The following is a 21703-nucleotide window of genomic DNA, read 5'->3' as shown; positions in this document are numbered from 1 at the left end:
TGAGATCACTGCTCACCAGTGTCAGGCCTCGTAACCTGGAGACTGAAATTTCTGTTGCAAAAGGGACAATTTAAATTAATGTGTTTGGTTATAACAAAATTCATGTTACAAACTGCCATACTTTTATTACACTGCAATAAAATGAAATTTATATCTTCCATACTCCAGAGACTCCTAGGATCCCTAGAATATAATTCATGTAATGTATGTATAAAAATAAAAAATTCTTTACATATAACATATTTACAAGACATACTTCAATCTGACTGAAGATTATGTTTTTAGACTGATTTCACATAAGAAATCTTTTATTTACATACAATCTAATTAACATTACATGAAAATACAAGACATAATTGCTAGCCAGCACATGCTATCATGAAGCAATATATTTAGTGCCACTGATACATATAAAAGAAAATGTACATGGCATTATATATGCTTTCACAGACATTAGTTCCTTTATTGGGTGGGAGGGGGGGCAAAAAAAGTAGGTTGTGGAAGGTTAAAAAGGAATGGCAGCTCAGACAGACAATAAGAGAGAAAGCGATGCGCCAGAGTGAGGTTACAAATTTGTGCATGCATGTTACATTGCAATGGCACCCAGCATTGCACATTCAGCCAGCACATTTTAGTGGGAAAGGTAGCTGTAAGTGTGGGTGTGCCGATGTAGATCTCGTGTGTGTGTGTGTGTGTGTGTGTGTGTGTGTGTGTGTGTGTGTGTGTCCCCACTCTATCTCGTTAAATAATTTATCCAAAAGCTAACAGCAAAGTTTTCATTCTGTGTTACTATTGACGACTTAGACTATTTGGCGAGCTTTACCCCTATGTTAGTCATGTTCTGCCACAACATTCCTTGACAAATTTAGCCAAAGAAAGACTTGGTTAAACATTATCTCAAACACTGTAGATCCATTCATGATGAGCTGGCCGTTCCCTCTCATCATGGTGTCTGAGTGACCGTCCTTTCTTATTAACCTTTCGACAAACTCCTTTTCTCTAATTCTCAAGGAAGGAACCGATAGTTCCGAAAGCCAGGCCCTTTTACTTTAGTGTGTGTATCAGCGTACTGAAGGTAATTACGGCTCAGCAATTCTGTCTCATAATTTAACAGTTACTTTGATTAAATTTTTCTTTTGGTACAGTCAATATTACAGTTACTGCTCTCAGCATACAGTTCCCTGATTACAAGCTTGCATTAACCATTCACTCAAAAAACTTTTGCTGCATATGCTTTTTCTGTAACAATCTTGATACAGTTACAGCAACTATGACATTCACAAAGTGTGCAACATTTCTCAGCAACTGCTTCAATTGCTATACAGTCACATATATTCAAAGTGGGCAAAAACATTCGCACTTTTACAATTCTGCTGATTTTTTGTTTATGAATCCAGCAGCTGGGATTTTGCCTGCTTTGTACATTTCAGTGAATGTTTGGAGGGCTTCTATTAGGTCCCAGCCCACAGCATCCAGGCACCTGAAAAGAAAATGAGTGTTAGTTATTGTGTAAGGGAACACAATCCTCCAAAATATTAATGACAAATGTTTTTCACTGATATTGTACAGCCTTTATACATGCCTGTACATAATCAAGTATCTAAACATGCACAAAAGAGAAATTCAGTAAGCATTCATGTATGGAATGGAGACACCTTTTTCCTCCCTCCAAAAATAAATTATTTTTCTATGTCCACATGATTATTCTGCAATTCATACATAAGTGTTTATCACAGAGTGCACAGAATCACTTTTAGACTCTGGCACCAACGTTCCACTCTCCAATAGTTTGTAGGAAAAATGAAGACCTAAATCTTTCTATGCAGGTGCTGATGATATACTTGTACTTGGCCTCAACTTTTGTCTGCTGAAGCCTACACTTGATTTTGTCACTGGAATAAAGCCAACAATCAATTCACATTAAAACTTCAGTCACATAAAATTTAAACTCATTTCTTTCTGCATCTAAGGGTGGCACAAAATATTTTTGTTCATTATTTATGTTTAGGGCCTTTTGCTGAGAAAAAAATTTTGTACCCTTGGAAAATAGCCATGAGTTTGCTTATTGTGGGACCCTTGACTGATATGCACATTAGTGGGCAGAATCATGATGCCATGCAAATCACAGCCAAGTGACTTTATACTGAGCCTGTACAAGGTGTATAACACAATCTTATAATGACCTTGATTTAAATCCTGTATGGGGTGGATAGCCTCTCATATAATTTATTTATTAAATTAATTTATCAAAGTTCCCCTCCAAAAATGATGATGGGAGAGAATTCGGTGAGTGTGACTATTTAGCAGATAAATGACAACCTCAAAAATTACAATTACATTTATTTTATTTAACTGTAACACAAGCTTGATCATGAATTTGTACAAGGAACAATCATGTATATTAACATAAACCAAACATGTAAATGGTCCTCATCCGACAGAGGCAAGAACCTAATACAAATGACACTGGCTGCAATCTAGTGTGCTTGTCTACCATGAAAAGGGAGAGTGAAGAGAACAGGTGAAATGTATAATGCTGACAAACAAGTGGGTAATCTGATGCAGTACCACAATATCATGTAAGGAGGCAAAGTAGTTCTATAGATGCCACCAATGAGAAACCTCAATTCGAATTTTGGGCAGCTGAAACCCTACAAGTCCGAGATGGGTATATTGCCAACAATGCGGTACGAGGTGGTGTTCTGATAATGGATGCTGCTGATGATTGGTTCTGCTGCATGAAGATCGGTTCTGCCTTGGACGCTGACTGAAGCATGAGTTCGAAAAGATCTTAGTGTTCATCAGTGGGGCTGGACAAGTGAAACTGCAAATGAAATTACTCTGCAGCAAGGACAGCAAAGATGAGGCAGACTCCTGCAGCAGCCAGGAACCAGTCCCACAAAATTCTCTTCCGCCCTTCGGCCAGAGCGCGACCGTTCCCCCGCGACAGAACTCAGCCACTCACCATCGCTAAACAAATCTTTTGCTAACTACGGTCTTACAACAAATTTGTCGACTCCCACTACTGTATTCCGTCAACCTAGGCACCAAAATCATTCCTTCTTGCCAATTCCCAATGGTGACTGCAAATGTATGCTGACGGAACAGTCGAGCAGCCTACCACAGCCTCTGCCAGGACTTTGAGTGGAAAGCTTTCTGATGAGGGGTGCCTATGGAATATAATTGGGGTGCTAGTGTGGTGCCATCCTATTGGCTGTCCGATGGAGTTCGGCAACCCTGTCTCAGCTATTGTAAAAATAGAGAGCTTCCGTTACTCTGGCCCCTGAGACCGACATCAAAAGAGAAAGCCAACAAAAATGAATGGGTCAGGACAGTCCGCCATTTCCAGTCATAAGATGTTCCTCAGACCATTTGTTGCTACTGTGAGCGGTTGGCCTCCTCACAGCCCAAAAGTTCCCACTGATCTCCAACGTAAAATGAACAGAATTATGATATGCATGCATTGTATTCCCAATCATGTACATACTGGTACGCAGCATCCGATTATGTACTTTGCATGACAGTGTAATACAGTAGCAAAATGACAAATCTGCATGTATGCGAATTCAGATTTTAGAAATGCAAGATGGGCTGGTTTGCTGTCCCTTACTACTGGTATGAAGGAGCCAGACGGCCTTCCATCTTGCAGTATTTTGTTTAATACTGTAACAGAATGTCCTTGCAATTTGCATTTCACAGAATTTCTCTTAGTTTAGTTCGATGATAATTTCTCCCTATGTATGTGGTAGTCAACAAAACATTACGGCATCTGTAGGAGAAAGTTGCTGATTGAAATTTCACACAAAGACCTCAACTGCAACCAAATGTGCCTTTGTTTTAATGACTGCCACCCCAACTTGCTTATCCATGGCTCTCTCTCCCTTATTTCACAGTAATAGAAAATGATCCACTCTTCTTGGAACTTTTCCGATTTTCTCAATCAGTCCTTTCTGGTAAGCATCCCACAGCACCCAGCAACACTCTATAAGAGGAGAGTAATGCACATAGTCTGTTCAGCAGATTTGCTGCAACTGACGAGTGTTCTGCCAACATACTGCACCAAGTTGACAACCTTTAAATTTGTTTGATGTACCATGGGTACATGTAATTCGAATTCAATGGAATTTTTTTTCAGTACACTTTTCAATGCTCAGGGTCAACTGCTCCTTGTCACATTATGCATGTAACTTCTCTAAATCATTTTGTAATTTGTTTTGATCTTATGACTTTTCTGGACAGCAAATGACAGCATCGCCTGCTCACAATCTAAGAGGGCTCATCAGATTGTCTCCTACATGTATACTAGTATATAAAGGGAAACATTTTTAAAACTCTCAAAAAGTTCTTGACCAATTTGTTTCAAATTATTACATGATACCCTAATAAACATTCAGGTAGACAAAGGTTATAAAGTTTTTTAAACAACAACGAACACAATTTCTGTTAAAACTGACTGCAAGACAGCAAATGTTACGCTGTACAGTGCTTTCCTGTAAAAATGCCCCGTTTTATTTTCTTTCTCACAATCAGTTTCAACTATGGTAGCTGAACTGAATGGATAAATGTGTTGGGATCACAGGTATATGAGGTATGAGAGAGACCACTCTAGTTGCTGGATCTGGGAGACCAGTAGCTTCAATGACATCATTTCACATAGTTTCAACCTGCAAATGAGTAGCATAACACAGTATTGGTTGTGTTGTCCAGTAATATTCTAATCATAATGAATAAGCCATAAATACAACCTACCTAAAAAAAAGTTTTCCGACAAAAATGACAGTAAGGAAGTAAACAGAACAGCACACTGTTGTGTATATGTATACAATATTTGTTTAACATTATCTATATGGAGTAACGATTTGTCTCTTATGATTTAAAGCCCTACTGTCAGAGTTAAAAGACTACAAGTGAAAGAAAGAAAATGAAATTGCACATTTTCATAGCCTAGCATTTTCTTTCTGGCAGTTGGTTTTAATCGAAAACCCATAAACTGTTGTTTAAAAAAATACAGTCTTTGCCCTTCTGAATGTTTACTAGTGTGTCGTGAAAAATTTGAAGTAAATCAGTCAAAAACCTTTTGAGCTATTTTTATTCACACTCTACAACATCTACTACAATTCAGAGTTTCATACCTTCAAAGTCAGCAAAGTTGAAATGAGGAAGTGGAATTTGCATCCTGACACAATTTCCAGGTATACCCAAGATTAAGACGTAATCCGGTTCCCACACATATTTAGAAATTGCAAAAAATTGGTAGGTTTGCTAGTCATTTATACAGATTGAGAACAGCAGAGGGCCTGTAATACTTTGTTGAGGAATTTCAGACATTACTTCAGTTTCATAAGATGACTTCTTATCAGTTATTAAGAATCGAGAAACTTACACTGGCTGTCAAGAATCCAGTCACACAGCTGAGATGATACTCCAAAAGCACACAATGTGGATACAAGCAGCTTGTGAGGAACAGTGTCTAAAGCCTTCTGGAAATCTATAAATCAGTAATAAATCTGATATCCACTGTCGATACCACTCACTACTTTGAGTGAATAGAATGCCAGACCTGTTTCCCAAGAATAGTGTTTCCTGATTCCATTCTTCTTGTGTGTCAAACAGATCATTTTATTCGTGGTACTTCATAACGTTACAGCACAATTTATGTACAGTGGTGTACAAAAATGCGGAAACACCGCAAACGCAACACAATGCCATGCCTCATACAGTTTAATAGTGGTGCATTCAAAACAATTTTCAGTCACTTTAGAACAGATAAATGTAATTTCTGCTTTGTTTTCCATGGAGTATTATACCAGTCTTCCTCCAAAATAGTTCAGGAAAAGATGATGGCAGTGGATAGCAATAACGCACCCTCCTCCCCAAAGTAGACCACCAAGACAAAATAGTATTGAGATCTGATGACTCTGATTGCCAGGGGAGATGTGACAATTCATCCTGATGCTCACAAATCCAGTCCTGGAGGATGCAAGCTGTGTACAGGGATTCTGTCATCTTGGAAAACAGCATAACCATTGGGGAACAAACACTGTACCATGGGACGGATCAGATTGGCCAAAATGGTCATATAATCCTTAGCAGTAATGCAACCTTGTAGAGTAGCCACGAGCTCGCGGAATACCACGATAGGGCTGCCCAATTATCACCGGAGCCACACCACGTTTCGCTCTTTTGGGACATAAATTCAGCCACAAGTTGGGAACAGTGTGAATCAAGACCCAAATTACTTTCTTCCGTTGCATCATAGACCAGATTTTATGGTTTCAACACCACATTTCTTGTAACAGGCATTTGAATCATTGGTGAATTGTTTTAGAATTGCAGCTTACCCTAAAATTTTCTGCTTATAGAGCTCCATTCGTGCTGTTTTGTGCTGACAGGTTTCACGAGTGCAACATTCAGTTTCATCTGCCCTGTGGCTTAGCTGAAATGTTTTTCCACTTCCCCCATACAAGTTATAAATCTTCGATGTGGTGCCTCTTGAAACATCAAACACGTGGCTACTGTCCACCATATGAGCACCAACAGTTTGCTCACTTTTCAATTCACTTAGCTCTGACATAATGCACTCACTATACAGAACACTGTTCTGGCCGTGACTGACACAGGGAACACAGTAACCACAATGCACAGATGCAATTGACAGTCTAATACAACAGCGCAACCTGCAGAGTTTGCTATAATTTGCATTCATGTTCAAGCATGCATCTATCATGGTGTTTCCAACTCTTTGACCAACTCTGTACATGTAATACTTCGGATAATATAAATTTGAAAATGAATGAATCATTTATAGTAGCCCTGTATGTGCATCTGTCCTGAAAATGACACCCTCATTTGAGTAGAATTCTTTACCTTTGTAACATTTCTTCATGTTTAGGAACATGATTAAATCAACAGGGAGGAAAAAATTGGACAACATGGGGGAGGGGATGGGATGGGATGCAGCAATTCATAATGCAATTCATGCTACTCTGCAGGGACAACTCAAGATGAAAATGTGGAAATGATGTTGTAGAGATGAACTACTGTCTTCTTCACCAATAAGGCAACATTCCTTTCAATTTCTAGCTGAACTGGTCAAATATCTCACTATAGTATTGCTAAATGATTATTTTTTTCCTTTTTCTATGACGTCTAGGAGCATTACATCCTTTCCACAAAAAAGAATCGTTACATACTTTTTCTAGCTGACAACAGGAATGTTGCTCTCTTTGGTGCAGATTCACCACAGGCAACTGATTGTTGTAACTCATTCTTGGTTTCTTGCTAAGGTAAAATGTGTAATGACACAGCAGTTTATAAGAAATTATATGGGTGAACACGGTTACAGGAAACAGAGCACTACTTAATGGCACTGTACCATTCTAATTTAATGAGTAATGCTTAAAAGTGTGAAGTTCAAAGAGCACTGTGAAATAAAAAAGTAAATTCTAGATAAATGTACTGGAAGGAAATAAGGAGTAACCACAAGTTAAGTTACTCTGTGGCAAATCAGTCTCAGTAAAACTGAGAAGCTGAATGACTTATTTAGTCCTTTTCAGTTTTTAGAAAATCAAATCCAATTACTTTAGTCCTTATTCAATATAAACTAAAAAAATAAAATGAAGCATCACAATTGCTCTCAAGGCAATGGGCACTGGGCAAGTATTGGCAATGCTACTTCACTATTTTGGCAGTAGCTCACACAGAAAGTCAAATCCACTAATCAGTGCTGTATTGTACTCCTAGTCTACTGAAATGAATATGGAAAGCAATTTAGAGAAAACCACATGCCTTTCACAGATCTTACTTTAGATATTGCATCAAAGCCCACTCAAACAGAAGCTGTGCACAAGAGAGATGCCCCCTCCCACAAAAAAAGATAGTCTACCCACAACACAGTTTAAAGAAATCATATAGTATGTACAATGCTGATCAGTACAATATTTTTATTTCAGTATCCACTGAAGGGAGAAACAGAAGGTACACCTCAATATAAGCCATAGGATTAATTTTGAGGAAGGAGAGGAGGGGTCGGGGGTAGAAGGGGGTGGTTGGTTGGTTGGTTGGTTGGTTTGGGGAAGGAGACCAGACAGCGAGGTCATCGGTCTCATCGGATTAGGGAAGGACGGGGAAGGAAGTCGGCCGTGCCCTTTGAAAGGAACCATCCCGGCATTTGCCTGGAGCGATTTAGGGAAATCACGGAACACCGAAATCACGATGGCCGGACGCGGGATTGAACCGTCGTCCTCCCGAATGTGAGTCCAGTGTCTAACCACTGCGCCACCTCGCTCTAGAAGGGGGTGGGGGGGAAGAAGTAAGCAGTAGAGGAAAGCTCATTACACACCTACAAAAACTACCTGAATATGGTCAATATTAACCATGTTTTCACATTTTATTATACACATAAATTATACAAAAATACCAGGCTTCTAATCACAATCTTCACTGACAACTGTCAACTTCACTACCTGTATTTTTATCATCATTATCAATATATTTGCCACTCTCCAAAAAAAAAAAAAATACTTTGTCCTTGCTACCATCCAGAACATTGAACACACAGTATTTCTTGCAGCGAACTTTTTGAAAGCTTCTCTATTAGGCGTACTCTTTGCATTACAAATAACTATGAGTTTGACATTTGCCTCATAACTGTGCCTAAATTTGAAATCTGTCGATGATTTTCTTTCTTTATTAAAATTTACTCTTTACTTAGAGAACAACTGTACCTCTTGTGTCATGTAAAATAGCAGAGCATTGAGCACAATAATAGTCACTACCCAAATGAAATGTTAACAATCAAAGACAGTTACATGCTACCTCATAAACAACAATTCCTCTGCAAACAACAGTGATATTGTTGCTCTGTTTCAAACTAAGGAAGAAGTACTACAGGAAAAGTTTTTATAATGTGAAAATATACCAGTACTTGTAGAGCCACACAGATAAGCAGCACTTTTTGCACCCAAATTTGTATTCAAGCAAATATAGTAATTTGTTTGCTCTGGCTTACAAAAAATATGTTTTTACAAAAACTAATATATCAATGAAAATAATCAAATTTTTAAAAATATAATACAATTGGATACGTAAAGAATCTACCCACCAAGCAGCAGCAGGAAAATGTACAAGCATTTGGAACAAGTGGCTCCTTCTTCTGGCAGAAGGGTTGAAGGGGGAGGCAGAGGAATCAAGGAAAAGGACTGGCAAGGTTTCTCATCCTGTCCAGAAAGTCTCCCCGACTTCTCGGCAACTTTTCCGATTTCTCCCCATTTCCTAAAACTCGCCAGTCATTTTCCTTCATCCCTCTTCCTTACCCTTCAATCTGTCTGCCAGAAGAAGGAACCACAGGCTCCGAAGGCTTGCACATTTCCATAACCTTTATGCGAGTTTTGTTCTGCCATTGTTTAGTGAGTAGATTTTTTATCCATCAACATACATTAATTTTAAAAAAATATGTTGTGATCTCTCATATTTTTCTGATGTGATAAATTAATGGTGTGCTTCTGGATATTCAGCCACAGTAGTTGTTTTGATTTTTTGCACAATATTTTGATGGTCCACTCAGCTGTCATCCTCAAGTGCTGTGTTTTGGTTTTACGTTACTTGCTGCTTCGAGTCCAGTACGACTAGGAGATATTGTTGGTCTTGCGTTGCTGATGCCCGCTAAGCCCACTGATATGCTTTTGCTTTTCAGAGTCCATAGTTATATTCCATAAAGTGTACGCTCACTCAATGATTCCCTGTGACACACCAGACTAAAACAACTAGAAAAATCAGTTGTTGCCGAGCACTGCCTCAAATATAATCTTGAAATTAAATAAGATGAGACCAGTACCATGAAGCAAATGCCGAGTTTGTGGGACAGCGTAATTAAGGAGTGTATAGAAATCAATTAAGCGAGATGGCATAGTGGTTAGCACACTGGGCTCGCATTTGGGACGACGACGGTTTAAACCCTCGTCCGGCCATCATGATTTAGGTTTCTGTGATTTCCCTAAATCGCTTTAGGCAAATACCAGGATGATTTCTTTGAAAGGGCACAGTTGACTTCCTTCCCCATCCTTCCCTAATCCGATGGAACTGATGACCTCACTGTTTGTCCCCTCTTTTTTCAAATCAACCGACCAATTCTTGTATTGGAATCAAAATGTTGGAAAATCAAATAAACAGAGTCAGTGGTCTAATTATAAACAAGGCTTCAGGTCCAGCACACAATCTATTAAGATCTCACCAGCCATCACATCCATCAGAATTGGAAAATACTGTGAGCCTGTACATTTTCACCTTTGCTATGGTACAGTATTGGCCAAGCAATATGAACAAATTACTGCAAACACCTCAGTTATGGTGCTTATTCTCTAATGTATCTGCAGCACACAAGCATAATATATTGTTACCCATTCGCACTACATCATAGTGAAGAAGTGTTCTGAACAACCCGCACATCTGCAATAATCACAGTGCTGTGTCAATCTGCACGCAAACTGAGTGAACACAAAGGAGAGGCCTCAGTTGTCGAAGGAAAATGCAACCTGGAGTACTGATCAACGGAAACACGCAATGTGGCCCAAAAATGCTTTTGCAGTGGCATACATGAGGAAAACACTAGTGCAGGTGTGAAAGGCCTCCAACTACTAGGCACAGTGGAGATTCTTACACTCAGGTGATAGTTTACAGTACCAGTGGCCACAGTGGAAGGAAATATAGCTGCCGGGTCGGTGTAGCCAACGGCCTGGCTTCATCAAATAAGGTGGTTCTCAGATCACCAATGCCAGAATCTACCCTTCAGGGCCCCCAGCCAACATTGCCATATGACTTTACTTTACTGCTAACGTGTTTGAAACCACTTTGGTTGAACACATTAATTCAGTGGTATTCTCAAGTGTATTTAACTGCTGTACCAGAATTTGCAACTATACCGCATCAATCAGGATGCCAAGTTCTTTAGTGAGACAAAAATCAGCTGAGTGCTATCATTCGACAATGCAGGTTTGTCGAGCTGAGCAAATGTGTGTTTTCAGGTAGACAGTAAGAGTCAAGAGAGTTGAATTTGGAAGCATGGCACAACGGGAGGTGCAGGGAATCTTAAGTGGTAGGAGTTATAATGAATGTTATGATTGGTCGTTGTGAGATAAATGCTGTTGGAAGGTAAGTAGTGGAAGTAAGATAAAAGGGAACCTATTAGTTAAACAATTCAAAAGAAATTTATATGATGAAAAGTTACAAACAAAACATGTCATAAGTTTGCTGACTCGAGATTTAAGATTCATGATCAAATGTGCACCATGAGAAGCGGTACTTGTCCAAAACAAGAAGCAATTTAAAATTCACAAAATTCCATGGGAAATATTCCAGAATGAGTGAACGTACGATAAAACTAGTGTCGTTATAACAATGCCGAGTGTTAGGGCAAGCCGGAATACTGTTAGGCTGAAGTTGTTATTTAATAAACAGTAACTTTAATTGTAAGCACTTCTTATTAATTCACAGATTAGCCATCAACTGGCTATTAATAATAGACAAATGCTTTTAGCTGAATAGTGATTGTGTGGTTGAAAAAAAGAGATTTTGAAGTTCACTCAGTCTCTGTTGTGCAAGCAACTGAAATGGTTGGAGTTCCTGTGTCTCCTGCCAGTTGTGAGGTACGTTCTGTCATTCTCTTACAGTAAGCATGAGCAGTCAGTTCCACAGAGTTTCATTGTCAGATGTTGTGAGTATGGGGATGAATTTATGAGTGACAGTGCTGCGAGGGTGTGGTGCAGAGAATCAAGGTTGGTCACACAGTCATGCACAATGGATGTTGTCGAGTATGACGTTCACATGCAACAGACAAATTTGTGCAACATGCTGATGAAGCTTCGCATGTGAGACATGGGTTTGCAACTTCCAACCTTCCTGAAGGTATGCCTCAGCCTTCAAGGATCTTTAATACTGTCATGAAGAGATTACGTTACTCTAAGCTTTGTGCATGGTGGGTATGAAAGCAGGGGTTGAACCTTGACCTTCCTCCAGCACTACCACAAAGAAGAGGGAGCAATTTCTGAACAGAATCATGACCGAGGGCAAGACATGGGTGTAGAATTTGGGCCATGAAACAGACTCAATCCAAACAGTGGGTGTACACTCATTCTCTCAATAAGCTCAAAAATTCAGGCAGGCACTGTCAAACTCCAAAATAATGGTTACAATTTTAAGGATGCACAAAGGTATTTTGATAAAAGATTCCTTGAGAGTAATGAATGGTAATACTGTGATAAGACAAGGTTACTGTGAGTCTAAGAATCTCTGAAGGTCAGTCTAAAACAAATGGCACGGGATGATTACTGGCGAATCATTGTTCTTCACGACAATGCACAACCACAAACTGCAAATGGGGGGAAAAAAAAAACCTCAGAGATATTTTTTGACATCCTCCATATAGTCCAGACGTGGCACCAAGTGACTTTCAGATGAAGACCTCGCTGGACACTCGGCACTTCATGATTGATCATGAGCTCGAGGATGCTGTCGACAAGTGGTTGAAGCAGGGTGTGGCACCATTCTTTCATGATGGGATAAAGAAGCTGGTCTCATGGTACGGAAAGTCTGAATAGCTGTCATATTAATATGCCTAAGAACATTATACTACCTATTAATTTTCAACATAAGACTATTGCCAATTATATGAAAAGACTGGAACTAGGATATGGGATTGGTAATGCACACGTGGTCACAGCTCTCAACCTTCTCTTGCTCAACCTTGTTCACCTGTATGCATACAAGAACCTCAGTTATCTGCACTATTTCCAAAAATGTGGATAATCTGGAAATATTTAACTAAATGCAAAAATCTCTAGCACATACTACAATGTACAAACCTTTTATTTTGGCACTAGCAAAAAACACTTTTTTGCCACTTAAACTCTATAGTTCTATAGTCTACTCATATTTATTTACTGAAATAGTGTGCATTTATTTATTTATTTATTTTTCAAATTTGTATGGCAATTGAGAGCAGGATGAATGCACATATGTATCACTAACATCAGTTTGGCTGGAGTAGTTTCTGGTTTACCAAGAGTTTTTGCAGCTTTGCTGTTGCCTCTGCATGAGGTGTTATTTTTTCCATAGGCAGCAATATAACTTTTGTCATTGGTCATCATTCCGTACTCAGCATGACTGTCATTCTGCAACCATGTCATGCTAGCACAGCTTCTTAGCTCTGTAAAGAACAGGTCCACACTGACCATAATAATAGTAGCTGGAAGTGTAGGACCGGTGACCTCCCTGTCATCTGTGGTGCCAATATAACAACTGCAAATATATCTCACCATAGCAATTGTTTACCACACATTTTTTGATGAAAAAAAAAAAATGAATCCGAGTAAATCAGAAATCTGGATTAAGGAGGGCCGGATAAACAAGGTTATTGTGTAACTGCTTTGCCCCAACTAAATCATTTCCTACAGCCATGCCTTAAAATTTGTGACTGCTATATGAATGTTTTAAATATAGCTAGAGAAAGAATAGAGTTACAAACTTCAGTACTTGAATAAACACTAATAAGCATATTCTGTGCGATAGACAACTAGAAGACCAATGCTAAACCACTGAATGGTACGATGGGATGACGGGAAGTCAAGAAGAGATCTAAGGGGGACTAGTAGAGGTGACATCAACAACAGTCATAAATAAAATCAGAATCTATCTGAATGAAATACTTCTAAAACTTACACATCAAAGTATCAGAATGCAGCAAACCATTCAAAACTAATTAAAATGGAAAGCAGAGAGAGAAGGAAAGCTGGAACTGGGGAAGGATTTTAGTCAGAAGCTTAGCAATTTTCCAACTTCGTTGTGTGTCTGCCAACTGTCAAGAGCCTCATCTACGTGGTGAAAAGATTCAGGTAACATGTCAGTTATGAGTAATAAGTGGACTGCAAACCCATTCACAGGAAGACAATCAACTTGCTTCCTGCTGATTGTGTAATAAATGCTCATATTTATAGATTAACCTGCAGGTGGGTGTCGAATGTTACGTTGGTTTTTGCTGTTGCTGCTGCTACTATTGTTGTTGTTGTTGTTGTTGTTCATAATGATGATGGCAATGATGATGATGTTGCACTGAAATCTACAGACGAAATGTAAAGCTGTGCTTTTAGAGAAATATCAGAATGCTTGCGCTTTACAGTAAATATACATCATTTGTTCTCTCACATAAGTTGAAAGCTTCCCTCCTGGAAAGCTGCTTCTGCAGAAATACCATAAGTCAACATTTCTGCATCGAGATCGTTACTCATTAAAATCAGTTACACTGTCCATGTACAAACATTTTGCATCAAATGTATCTCTTCAAAAAGTATCAAAAAATATGAAAGTTTGTTCAGGTTTATTTACCTAATCCACATCTGCTGAGTCTGGTTTCCCCAAGTAATTTCAGGCAAATGATATGAAACTTCCTACTGTAGACCATAATAGAAATCCTGGTGTTCTGTTATATTTGGTTACATTTGTAAAATGACAGAAATTTTTCTTATGTACTATATTTATTGTCATCATCATGATTACATCATCATTACTGTTATTCTGAAATTACACAGTTCAAATACTACTATTTACTTCTATCCCAGTCACTTCTTTTTACCGCTAAGAAGTTCTGGATATGTTGCCACAAGTTTCATTATCTTGACATTTTAACAGAGTTCTAACTGAACAAAAATAAAATAGAAGAAAGTGATATGCTCTACTTTCTCTGTAGGAACCCAGTACAAAAATAAGTATACATACTTGCGTGACCACTCAGGTCTCATGTCAGTAAGCATTGTATATATTTCTGTCATAGTATTTTTTTCACTCTCCGTCACATGCCTCTGCGGTCTAATTATCTTTGGGTTTGTATATGGCTTCGTGTACTTGAATGCGAACTGCAAGGAAAGACAGACAAAAAAAGTCACATTATTATACTGTACTTATACTTAGTTTTGTTTCACAATCCTAAAAGGTTAATGAAGAAACGTAACAAACACAGTTGTACAATTTATTTGCAGCAACCACCAGAAAAGAATAAAGTGCATGTGACACAGAACTAACAGTTGTACAAATGAGCAACTGAAAGTATCCGACTAGTACAACAAAATTATCAAGGAAAAACAATCACAGGTATACACTTCTACTGTGAGTGGATTCCACCATATGTTATCCACCTTTAGTAAGCATAAGCCTTCAGCAGGAATCATATCCAACAGTTTTGTTAATCAAATATATCTAAAAAGAAAGATGATGAGACTTACCAAACAAAAGCGCTGGCAGGTCGATAGACACACAAACAAACACAAATATACACACAAAATTCAAGCTTTCGCAACAAACTGTTGCCTCATCCCTCAGTTTTGTTAATCAGTTAGAAAGGACTTCCTTCAAAGATGATTTGGATGGTGTTACTAATGTCACTTATTATAAAAAATAGAGTGATGGTTAAATTATTCTTTACAAAACGGAAAAAAGTGCAAATACAGTATGTATAAGAGGAAGTCCCCACGGATGAGATCGAATTTTTGAAACCACCTGTTCAGTAGGATCCCAGGTACACAGTCTACAGCCATTCATGCTGGTATGCTCTCATCTGTCATTTATCGGGAGAGAAAAAAAAAAAAAATCGTGATCCACTACAGCCTCAAAAATAACAGCAGTTTCTGACATGGCACCATAGCCTAGCAGTTAAGTTATGTAGCTGCTGCTCAAAAACTTGTTGAGTACCCTATTTTTTAAAAAATCTTTATGCTAATGATTGAGATCACTATTTTTATTCAACTAACTTGTTTAACTATAAACACTTTATTTCTAATCCTTTGTCATGTCATTTTAATCATCATTATAATAATTTTTTATCTGTTCTCACTCTTTTTTCATTCTTTTCATTTTATTTTCAATTGGAATATTTGTATCTATCTAGCATGATATTTAATAATGGAAACTCCACATAGGAATATCAACAGTGTAGGAAAAGACAGATTGCTACTTAACGTAAATAAGACACTGCTATTCCTGCCCCTTCCCGATTGCTGCTGCCATCCCTTGTGATAGTTGAATTCTGGCCTGAGCTGCAGGAGTTGGTGGGCATGTGTATGTGTGCTTGCCTGTGTATATGTTTCTCTGTTTCTCTTTTTCTGATGAAGGCTGTGGACGAAATATCTGTGTACGTGTCTTAACTGTGCCTGTCTGCAGCTTAGCGTGTCTTCTTTATGATAAGTAGCAATCTATCTTTTCCTAAATTGTTGTTGTCATTATATTCATATATTTAAAAACCTGAACTAGCAATTAAAAAATAAAAGATGAAATATTCTATTTATATTGCCTGTGCAATACTGTCAAAATTTTATTTTTCATTACAAGACTTACATGTTTTGGATCGTAATCCTCCATACCGACATTCAAAACATAAATTCTTCTAACACCGTGGACAAAGTAATGCAGACAAAGATTTAAACAAAATGATGTTTTATTTATAAAATGAAATTCAAGCTAAGTAATAGTAATAACTGTAAAAAGTGGTCAAAAATATAAAAGAGCAAATAAAAAGTTAATATAGAGATTAAAATAAGATGGCCAAAAATAAATTTTACTTATACCAATTTACTGAATAAAAATGACAATCAGCCATTTCAACAAAGATGTAAACACAAATAGAGCACCCCGATGAGACTCTAACCCACAACTTTCAGTGTCTGCCATTTCAACAAACAGCTTTAGTACTGTATTCAGACATTATCACATTTGCAACCGAGATAAGTACCCTCAAAGGATGTAAAAAAACATAACAAAATTCTGATAAACAAACACAAACAATCTGCATACTGACAATGACTGATGGTGACCCCAACACTTAGAGGTCATTTGTGTTTATTTATCATAGTTTTATTGTGTATTTAAATCTCTGCTCAGTGCCTATCTTGGCTACAAGTTTTTTATGTTTCATGTACTAATTTCTAGATGGTCATCTAGATTGAAACTTATTATAAAATAAAAGATAAAATTTTGTGATCAAAGACTTTTTAATTTCTAAAAAAGGTGGATTTAGCATTTCACTAAAGTTGTTTATTACAAAAAAATCATCGTTTAGAAATGCAAGAATCATTATTACAAAACGTTATGGTGTTTAGAATGCACAAATGCACCAGAACCACTAATGTTAAGATCAATAAAGGAAAATGAAAAAAAAAAAAACAATAAAAAGGAAAGAAAAATTGCGAGGAAGATGTTAGGAAATAGAACAGTGGCAGAAACATTTAAATTGAGAAGTGATACAGAAATACACTTTGTCACTAAAAAAGGTAAGTACCCATAAGATGCTGAAAAATGAAACAACAATACCGTCGCACGAGAGGTAAGACACGGGAATGCAGGACGTCTGTGCCATCGGATTCCCCTCGACCACTATCGGCAGTGGTCGGAAGTCGTACCCGATGGCTCCGCACACCGTGATGGCTGGAGTAACACTGCTGTGCCTCTCCAAAACATTGGAAGAGTGGGACTTCTCGCCAGGTGGCCACCAAACTTGCCGACAGTAGACGTATGGAACAGTGCAGAACAACGAATCATTGTAGGTCACAGTGGGATGACAGTCATCAGCAGTCTACACTTCCTAGTCACAGCACCATTCCAAACAAAGTCGTGCTACAGATTTATTGGCAGTCTACATGTAGAACAGTAATTTCTTGTCCAGCTGCTGTTAGTCTCTACCCAAAAGTGTGGGATGGCACAAAATGTTGCAGGGAGTCCATTATTTGTCTTGACGGTAGATGCAAATCTGAAGGTGTTACTATTGCACGGTGTACAAAATTGCGATTCTCCTCTGTGGCGTCAGATGTAGTTGACCGGAACTTTGACAGTGAGTACGCATGATCTCACATATCCGAGCAACCGACAAGAGCCACTGTCACATCTGAAAGCTCCACAAATGTGGATACTGCACGGTTCTAACAGCCAACAAAATTGAGGTCCACAAACACTGTCAGTCAGTGATAACATTCTCTCACATGTGTACATGGCATCTGAGTTTTGTTCATGGTGTTCTTGCTCAACATCTGATGCTCATATCCATTATAATATATTGTACCAGTCCTGGTATATATACTAAACACAAACAACATTAATACACTCTGGTGGCTGTTCTAGCTGTCGCTAAGAATTGCAACTCTAACTCTAATGATTTACATCCCTGCCAATGGTGTGTTACATTGACATCTGACCATGTCTTCTGTGTGCTTCACCTTTTTGTCAGGCAGTGTTTATTACAAGTCAAATTAGGAAAAGATGACTAAAGTTCTACGGGCACATCAGGAGAACAAGTCCGAACACACACCAACAATATTGTACAGCATTCTGAAAAATTAAAATGCAAAGGTAATTTGCTTATAGAAGTGTATGAACACCTAGGACAAATTGCCATAAATAAGCAAGAATGGGAGATAAACAAAATTAAGATGTGGAAAGGTTTCCAAGACAAAACAGTTCCAAGACAACAGAGAACAAAGTGGACAGAAAAAGGTGGGGAAAAAAGTTAAGAGATGGAGTACCAGGGGAAAGCGTGAAGCTAGCCCCAGCTCACCTTTAGCAATAAATTTAGTAGTAGTAGTAGTAGAAGAAGAATGCAAGCTCTGCTAATAAATATTAATATATACATATAAGCCAAATGCTATTAACATCTACTCTGTATCCTTAAGTTCCTAATCTGCCTCTGCAAGCCTTGCACGTCACCTCCACGGAATTAAAATTTCTACATGTCTTTCAATCATTTAATACACCTCTTTAACCCATCTGACGAGTTCTGACAGTAGGCTAGCTCTTGGCCTGAATTATTTTCAGCTGCTAAGCTTATGGTCCTCTGCTGTGAGGAGTATGGGGCTCAGAGTTCATCTCTTGCACCTGGCAGGCAGTATTTTTTCATTACAATGGACAATTGAGTGTTTACAACGAGGTAAGATTTATTATTTTATATACTGGTCTTGTGGTCTCCTCTGGTTTATTGCAAAGCATACCGTATATACTCGAATCTAAGCCGCACCTGAAAAATGAGACTCTAAATCAAGGGAAAAAAAATTTCCCAAATCTAAGCCGCACCTGAAATTTGAGACTCGAAATTCTTGGGAAGAGAAAAGTTTTAGGCCGCATCTCCAAATCGAAACAAAGTTGGTCCATTGTAATATGAGACACAATTTAGGTCGAATGAATGACGATACAGCTACAGTAGTTTGGTTCGAGTCGTAAGCTTAGCAGTTAAGCTTTACCAGATAGCCATTGCTATGCGTCAGGCGCTCCATCCGTATTTATACAGGTACCCTAGTTTTTCCATTCGTCTGTAAAGAATTCGTGTTAGTATTTTGCAGCTGTGGCTTATTAAACTGATTGTTCAATAATTCTCACATCTGTCAACACCTGCTTTCTTTGGAATTGGAATTATTATATTCTTCTTGAAGTCTGAGGGTATTTCGCCTGTTTCATACATCTTGCTTACCAGATGGTAAAGTTTCGTCAGGGCTGGCTCTCCCAAAGCCGTCAGTAGTTCCAATGGAATGTTGTCTACTCCGGGGGCCTTGTTTCGACTCAGGTCTTTCAGTGCTCTGTCAAATTCTTCACGCAGTATCGTATCTCCCATTTCATCTTCATCTACATCCTCTTCCATTTCCATAATATTGTCCTCAAGTACATCGCCCTTGTATAGACCCTCTATATACTCCTTCCACCTTTCTGCTTTCCCTTCTTTGCTTAGAACTGGGTTTCCATCTGAGCTCTTGATGTTCATACAAGTGGTTCTCTTATCTCCAAAGGTCTCTTTAATTTTCCTGTAGGCAGTATCTATCTTACCCCTAGTGAGATAAGCCTCTACATCCTTACATTTGTCCTCTAGCCATCCCTGCTTAGCCATTTTGCACTTCCTGTCGATCTCATTTTTGAGACGTTTGTATTCCTTTTTGCCTGCTTCATTTACTGCATTTTTATATTTTCTCCTTTCATCAATTAAATTCAATATTTCTTCTGTTACCCAAGGATTTCTACTAGCCCTCGTCTTTTTACCTACTTGATCCTCTGCTGCCTTCACTACTTCATCCCTCAGAGCTACCCATTCTTCTTCTACTGTATTTCTTTCCCCCATTCCCGTCAATTGTTCCCTTATGCTCTCCCTGAAACTCTCTACAATCTCTGGTTCTTTCAGTTTATCCAGGTCCCATCTCCTTAAATTCCCACCTTTTTGCAGTTTCTTCAGTTTCAATCTACAGGTCATAACCAACAGATTGTGGTCAGAGTCCACATCTGCCCCTGGAAATGTCTTACAATTTAAAACCTGGTTCCTAAATCTCTGTCTTACCATTATATAATCTATCTGATACCTTTTAGTATCTCCAGGGTTCTTCCATGTATACAACCTTCTTTCATGATTCTTAAACCAAGTATTAGCTATGATTAAGTTGTGCTCTGTGCAAAATTCTACCAGGCGGCTTCCTCTTTCATTTCTTAGCCCCAATCCATATTCACCTACTACGTTTCCTTCTCTCCCTTTCCCTACACTCGAATTCCAGTCACCCATGACTATTAAATTTTCGTCTCCCTTCACTATCTGAATAATTTCTTTTATTTCATCATACATTTCTTCAATTTCTTCGTCATCTGCAGAGCTAGTTGGCATATAAACTTGTACTACTGTAGTAGGTGTGGGCTTCGTATCTATCTTGGCCACAATAATGCGTTCACTATGCTGTTTGTAGTAGCTTACCCGCGTTCCTATTTTCCTATTCATTATTAAACCTACTCCTGCATTACCCCTATTTGACTTTGTGTTTATAACCCTGTAGTCACCTGACCAGAAGTCTTGTTCCTCCTGCCACCGAACTTCACTAATTCCCACTATATTTAACTGTAACCTATCCATTTCTCTTTTCAAATTTTCTAACCTACCTGCCCGATTAAGGGACCTGACATTCCACGCTCCGATCCGTAGAACGCCAGTTTTCTTTCTCCTGATAACGACATCCTCTTGAGTAGTCCCCGCCCGGAGATCCGAATGGGGGACTATTTTACCTCCGGAATATTTTACCCAAGAGGACGCCATCATCATTTAATCATACAGTAAAGCTGCATGCCCTCGGGAAAAATTACGGCCGTAGTTTCCCCTTGCTTTCAGCCGTTCGCAGTACCAGCACAGCAAGGCCGTTTTGGTTATTGTTACAAGGCCAGATCAGTCAATCATCCAGACTGTTGCCCTTGCAACTACTGAAAAGGCTGCTGCCCCTCTTCAGGAACCACACGTTTGTCTGGCCTCTCAACAGATACCCCTCCGTTGTCGTTGTACCTACGGTACGGCTATCTGTATCGCTGAGGCACGCAAGCCTCCCCACCAACGGCAAGGTCCATGGTTCATGGGGGGGGTGACAGTTATAACAAAGGTAAAACTTGCCGTATTATCCTGCCACCATTTTGCAGAATCTCTGAGACGGTGATGTGCTCCAGAACAGTATGCTACTTGAGTAATAATAATATCATTGTAAACCACAGTTTGGATTTCAGGACTGTTGCTCAACTGTGAATGCCATTTACATGTTCACTCACCAAGTTTTACAAATTTAAATAACACTGTTTGGTATTTTCTGTGGCCTACCTAAAGCATTTCACTATGTGATCAAAGTGCCCTTCAATATAAACTGGTTTTATGGTACTGACCGTACAGCAA

The 21703-nt window shown here is 38.7% G+C and overlaps 1 protein-coding gene across 1 annotated transcript in view; it reads right to left on the bottom strand.

Annotated features, from left to right (window-relative positions):
- Positions 1-486: 486 nt before the first annotated feature.
- The window catches only part of LOC126210637 (uncharacterized), a 126922-nt gene continuing 105705 nt past the window's right edge, over positions 487-21703 (bottom strand). The window contains exons 11-12 of the mRNA XM_049939954.1: positions 14767-14903; positions 487-1480 (exon numbers count right to left, since the gene is read on the bottom strand). Of these exons, the coding sequence (XP_049795911.1) occupies positions 1363-1480; positions 14767-14903 (255 nt within the window). The 3' untranslated portion in view covers positions 487-1362. The remainder of the gene's footprint in view (positions 1481-14766; positions 14904-21703) is intronic.

The sequence above is a fragment of the Schistocerca nitens genome, chromosome 10 (assembly GCF_023898315.1).
Source record: "Schistocerca nitens isolate TAMUIC-IGC-003100 chromosome 10, iqSchNite1.1, whole genome shotgun sequence".
In the NCBI taxonomy this organism is placed as follows: Eukaryota; Metazoa; Arthropoda; class Insecta; order Orthoptera; family Acrididae; genus Schistocerca; species Schistocerca nitens.
The sequence above is the reverse complement of the archived record's forward strand: the minus strand, read 5'-3'. Positions and strand labels throughout refer to the sequence as shown.